The sequence below is a fragment of the Ziziphus jujuba genome, chromosome 1, assembly GCF_031755915.1.
Source record: "Ziziphus jujuba cultivar Dongzao chromosome 1, ASM3175591v1".
Lineage (NCBI taxonomy): Eukaryota > Viridiplantae > Streptophyta > Magnoliopsida > Rosales > Rhamnaceae > Ziziphus > Ziziphus jujuba.
The window spans coordinates 37621626-37627617 of record NC_083379.1 but is presented as its reverse complement, the minus strand read 5'-3'; the positions used below and the strand labels follow the sequence as shown (position 1 = coordinate 37627617).

The 5992-nt window shown below is 35.7% G+C and overlaps 1 protein-coding gene across 3 annotated transcripts; it reads left to right on the top strand.

The window, feature by feature from the left end:
- The first annotated feature begins 1869 nt into the window (after positions 1–1869).
- On the top strand, positions 1870–5349 carry LOC107431716 (chitin-inducible gibberellin-responsive protein 1). 3 transcript variants are annotated; one of them, XM_048466939.2, is made up of 2 exons: positions 1870–2026; positions 3115–5349. In XM_048466939.2, the coding sequence occupies exon 2, from the start codon at positions 3285–3287 to the stop codon at positions 5037–5039; it is 1755 nt and encodes a 584-aa protein (XP_048322896.2). In that variant the 5' UTR covers positions 1870–2026; positions 3115–3284; the 3' UTR covers positions 5040–5349. The 3 variants fall into 3 exon arrangements, with proteins under 3 accessions (XP_048322896.2, XP_048322906.2, XP_048322899.2); XM_048466949.2 differs by lacking the exon at positions 1870–2026 and adding an exon at positions 2134–2495; XM_048466942.2 differs by lacking the exon at positions 1870–2026 and adding an exon at positions 2636–3014.
- Positions 5350–5992: the final 643 nt, after the last annotated feature.

The following is a 5992-nucleotide window of genomic DNA, read 5'->3' as shown; positions in this document are numbered from 1 at the left end:
AGAGAAGGTGGTATAACCAAACGCGTGGTACATAAAAGGTCAAAGGAGTCAACAGCGAGAAGATTATGATACATTAATGGCCACATGGCAGCGCGTAGGCTTCATTAGTGTCACTGCTGACGTGGGGATAAAAGGTGTGAGTTTGTTTGATTCGTTAACCGCAAGCGATGCCGTCACGTTCATATCACGTGATGGTCATGCCTCTTTAACATTTAAACAGTAACAGGTACCTTTCTCAGCGCGTGATCCATTCCAATCTCATTGTTAACACCGTTAGTGCCATTAAAGTGAACAAAATAAATAAATAAATCAATAAACTGTTATTATAGTGCTTGATTTGTTTATATATTTTACTGAATTTATTTCTATAAGTTTGTAATCAAATTGATAATGCCATATGCTCGACCATATTTTAGTCAAATTCGGAAGTTCCATTTTGTTTTTCTTTTTCTTAAATCAAACTGGAAGCCAAAAGCTCCAAAAAAGAATGAAAGTTTTAAATAAAACTTTACACTTTTAAATTTTAATTTTAGGAATATCTTTTTTTATCCTTTTTATTCTATTTTATTCTGTTTTTATAGTGCCCAATAGGAAAAAATAAAAGAAAAAAAATTAATAAACCATATATAAAGTTTCCTATTTCAACCGTTTTAAAAAAAAAGAAAAAGAAAAAGAAAAGGATTATTTTTTAAACCTTGAAAAAATAAAAAAATAATTAAAAACAAGATATTTAATTTTAATAATACTATAAATATCAAATTGTTTATCAATTTGTTACTTTGTTTGTTATTTATGTGGCAAATAATATGATAACTTTTTGTTAACTTCTATCTAATTTTTTTTTAAATATGCTTATTGATGTTGAGCATAATAAATTATTCTTTTAAAATTGTAATAACTTATATTGATACATCTAATAAAAAAATTAACAAGTTAATAAAGATTCAGGTTTTACTCGCTTTTTGAACAAATTGATAAATAATTTGAAGCTCGTAGCCTTACTAATCGAAATCTTTTTCTTTTATCTAATGATAATATTATAATGTACTTTATGGAAATTTCAAACTTTAACTAAATATTGTATTAATTACATATATTTAATATTTTTAAAAAATTAAAATGATATACAAATAGGTGTTTTGACCTCTGAACTTAGACATAAAAAAAAAAAAAAAAAAACTCAAAAGGCAAAGACACAACCATCGTAAAAGTAAGCATTCATTGCTTTCTCACAAACTCTCTGAATTAAGAATAATTTATTTTTTTATTTTTATTTTTATTTTTTTGTAAGTAGTGTGATGTGGAACATAAACTAAGACAACAGTTTGACCGAAGTGGATTGACTTCACCTCATTTAAAAAAAAAAGAAAAAAGAAAAGAAAAAGGATCATTATTATTGAATTTGGAGTTCAATTTCCAATTCTACTTTATTTTATTTTATTTTTTTTTAGCTCAAAAGCCTATCACAATAGTCAAACTAAAAAGTCTTAACTGACCCACAGTAAAACAGTATTGCAATCAAAGTAAAATTGTAATTATAGATAAGATGGTAAATTTACACATACCCGATAATTAATTTTTTAACCCAACCGTGTAAAAACATCGCCCAATGGAGCGCGTCTCCGCAGTCTCGGTTCAAAAGATCAAATGGAGAGAGAGAGAGAGAGAGAGAAAAAACGAGGAATGTTCTGTTTACAAGGTCGAGCGTGTGGTCGGCGGTTGTGAGGGTCAGCCGTCAATTTCCGTCATCCAAACTCCGTTAAGTCCGTCGTACATAAACGACCATTTTTCTTCTAAAAGCTTTGGGTTTCCGTTACCGTTACATTTCGGACAAGCTTACCGTCAAAACCCCCCTCTCGCTCTCTATCCTATATATAGTAGAATTGAGGTTGGCTCAATGTTCTTTGTTGAAAACATTTTCATAGAGAAGTATCGCAAACTCATAAAAGAGGAGTCTGCGCCTAAACAATACACATAGAGAGAAAGAGAGACAGACCCGGAAAATTAAGAAAAGAGAAAACTTCAGGTACCCAAATGTATACATAAAGCTAGTACTATTCCCTGCGAGTTTTTCTTTCTTTTTTTTTTTTTTCGTTGTTTGTGTATACTGTTTGTTTGCTGAGAAAAACTGAGGCGTATGGAATGCGAAGTGGGGATTTTTAATTTCAGTTTTTGTTTGTTTTCTTTTAATTTTTATTTTATTTTATTTTTTATCTTTCCTTGTTTTGGGATTTAGGGAAGTGAGAAGAATGAATTGGGTAGTTGGTATTTTGCTGGATTGGAGGGAGTTGTGTAGATTAATTGTGGTGGCAAAGGAAGCAAAATCTTGGAATGTTTATGAACATTTTTTTTTTCGTAGTTTTAGAAAACAAAGGAAAGAAAAAAGAAAGAAAGAAAGAAAGGGATTAATGTAAGAGAGCCTTTCTGCGATTTGAAATCCTGCGTTCCGCAGAATCACTTTGAAGGATTAAGCGGAGTTTATACAAATGATTCTGGTTGCTTTTATCTCTTCAATTTACTTCTTATCTAATTATATTTCTCTCTCATATTTTTGTTTTTTTGTTTTTTGGTGTTTTGTTTAAACTATGTCCTTCAACTTTGTACCATTTAGATTTTGTTTTTTAAAGCAAGTATCTTTTTCTTTCAAAGTCTTTGGTTTCAACTATTCTATGTCGGCGTCATTTTTTTATTTTTTTTGGTTTTTCAGTTTTTTATTGATTGATATTGATGAATGGTATAAGGAATTGTGTCTCACGTGTGTTGTTTAGGTTCTCCGTTTACCGACACCTGGAAATAAATATAACCAAATTACATTTTTTTTCCCCCCTCCTCATCAGGTTCTTAGGTTGATTTTTGTAATTGTGCATAACTTTTGATAAATTTCACACGGAAAAAGGAATCTTTGCAATTGCTTGTTCTAATACAATTTGGTTTTATCATTAACTTGCGGTCTCTGTCTCTCGTTTTCTCTATCTCTCTCAAATGTTTGCTTATGCTGTGAATACTGTTCACTAGTCGGTTAACTTCAATATCGGAGCTTAAATTCTCATTAATTTGATATTGTGCATAAACTTGCAGTATATACTTACCTGTTTCTCATGCTATGTGTTGCAGGTTGTTTTTGGTTTCTTTAAGGTTAACAAGTCAAAGATCCCATTCTTTGCAAAGAAGCTGTCAATTGTAGTTCCTGGAGAAAGAGAAAAAGTTGATCTTTTTTCCTGGTTTTCTAGTTGTACCATTTGGGATCTCCCATTAGATACTGCAGCTGATGATAATCTCATAGTATGGACTCACACCAATTTTTTCGGATCGGTGTGACTGGCTCAAGCCTATCTTCTATTCCCAGCACTATTTCATCAATACCCAACAGGCTACTTGGATCGCTAAAATTTGATTTAGGAAACTCACCGAATTCGCCCTTCTCTACATATTTCGAATCTGATACTCTTACCACGTTGAGTGATAGCCAGGAACAGCACAGTTCTACGGATAATCTGTCTGGAGTTAGTCCATCTTGCAATTCATCTCTGGAAACAAACAGTTATTTTCATCAGTTAAGCCCTTCGGTGGACTGTCGCGGGGACAGTTTACAGCTCTATTCGGGTAGGACTTCTTTCTTACAGGATGCAAATCATAGCACACCGAACATCCAGCATGCTTTGCAGGAATTAGAGACAGCTTTAATGGCTCCTGATGATGATGAAGTTGCCACACCAAATGCTTCCTCTGGGCAGAGTAACAGGCCGATGACATCCGGGCAGAGGTCCATGTCATGGAACCAGGAACGCCAGGGTGGTTCACGAGTGATTCAGCGCCAGTCATCCCTCGTTCACAGGCATGGGCAGTCGGTTGATATTGCCCGTACCGAGAAACGTCACAAAGCAATGGAGGATGCATGTTTGCCAAGTTTCCCACCAGATGATCTGAAGCAGTTGCTGATTGAATGTGCTAAAGCTCTTTCAGAAAACAATATTGAGGTCTTTGACAGTTTGATTGAAAAGGCAAGAGATACTGTGTCTATTAGTGGAGAACCGATCCAGCGTTTGGGTGCTTATATGGTAGAAGGCTTGGTAGCAAGGAAACACGCATCAGGCACCAACATTTATAGGGCACTCAAGTGTAGAGAACCCGAAAGCAAGGACTTGCTTTCTTACATGCACATTCTGTATGAAATCTGCCCCTATTTGAAATTTGGTTATATGGCAGCCAATGGGGCTATTGCTGAGGCATGTAGAAATGAGGACAATGTCCACATTATAGACTTTCAGATTGCTCAGGGAACACAGTGGATGACTCTTCTTCAGGCACTCGCTGCAAGGCCTAGTGGAGCTCCCCATGTTCGCATTACAGGTATTGATGATCCTGTTTCTCAATATGCGCGTGGTGATGGATTGGATGCTGTTGGAAGGAGGTTGTCAGCAATATCTGAAAAGTTCAACATCCCAGTTGAGTTTCACGGAGTGCCAGTTTTTGCCCCTGATATCACAATAGAGATGCTTGATGTCAGGCCAGGCGAGGCTCTGGCTGTGAACTTCCCACTGCAGCTCCACCACACTCCAGATGAGAGCGTTGACGTGAACAATCCACGCGATGGGCTCTTGCGAATGGTAAAATCGCTTTCTCCCAAAGTGGTTACTTTGGTGGAGCAAGAATCCAACACGAACACCACACCTTTCTTCAACAGGTTTGTAGAAACTCTGGACTATTACTTGGCAATGTTCGAATCTATTGATGTGACTCTTCCAAGGAACTGCAAGGAAAGGATTAATGTCGAGCAGCATTGTTTAGCGAGGGATATTGTGAATATCATTGCCTGTGAGGGGAAGGAAAGGGTGGAGAGACATGAGCTGTTTGGCAAGTGGAAATCAAGGTTGACAATGGCGGGTTTCGGGCAATACCCATTGAGCTCGTATGTGAATTCTGTCATAGGGAGTCTCCTGAGGTGTTACTCGGAGCATTATACACTGGTTGAGAAGGATGGGGCTATGCTGTTGGGATGGAAGGACAGGAACCTTATATCCGCTTCAGCTTGGCACTGAGAGTAGAGAATAAGAATAGGAAATAAGGAATAAGAATACAAGAGACATCAGTAGAAATAACCAATTGATATTTTATTTTATATAGTGTTATTTTTTTATAGATAAATTCTTGAAGCTGATAGAGGCTTGTGGTTTGGGTGGTGGATGATAAAACCTGTTGTAGCATCCATTGTCCTGCATATTCTGATGGCTGGACTAGGAGAAGATCACATTGTTTGTCCATCAGCGCTAGGGGTTCCATTATTTCTTGTTATGTATAAACGTCCATGTCCATATTTTCTATATTACCATTATGGATTCTTTATTTCAATTTCTTTCATTAGTTCAAACTCTTGGAAGGCATAGCCCTGCATCCCTTTTTTCTTGTACTTTGATGAGAAATTGAGCATTGAGAAACAGTGAAAAAACACTAAATTCAGTGAACAAGATAGGAGGACAACTAGGGCCTAATCTAAGATTCATTCAAAAGAAACTTATTGATCCTGAACAAGAAGTGCGTGTAATGCACGTGAGACGTGCGCTTTTTTTTTTTTTTTTTTTTTTTTTTTTTTTTTTTTTTTTTCCCTCTCGCTTATTCAGGAATGAGGGATCTTCAACATGTCTCATGGGATTGGTAAGAGAGAATGAGGGCTGGAATCTTTATTAGATTAATGGAAGTGGACGATTTGGTTGGCAAGTAAAGTTCCTAAAAGATTTAATGCAAGAAGACTCCAAAGAATTCTGATTTTCTTGCTTAATAAGTTGCTCAGTGGCAGATTACTTACCACCAATGGAAGTTGATATTCTATTTTGATGCCAATTTTTTTTTTTGTCAGGTCCTAATACTGCGGAAATTTGAATATCTACTTTATGGGTTCTTTGTTTATGATCTATTTGTGTTGAATCTGCACTTTTGATACTCATTGAGTTCTTAGCAAAAGCTTTCACAAGCCACACATTCCAACTCTTACCAA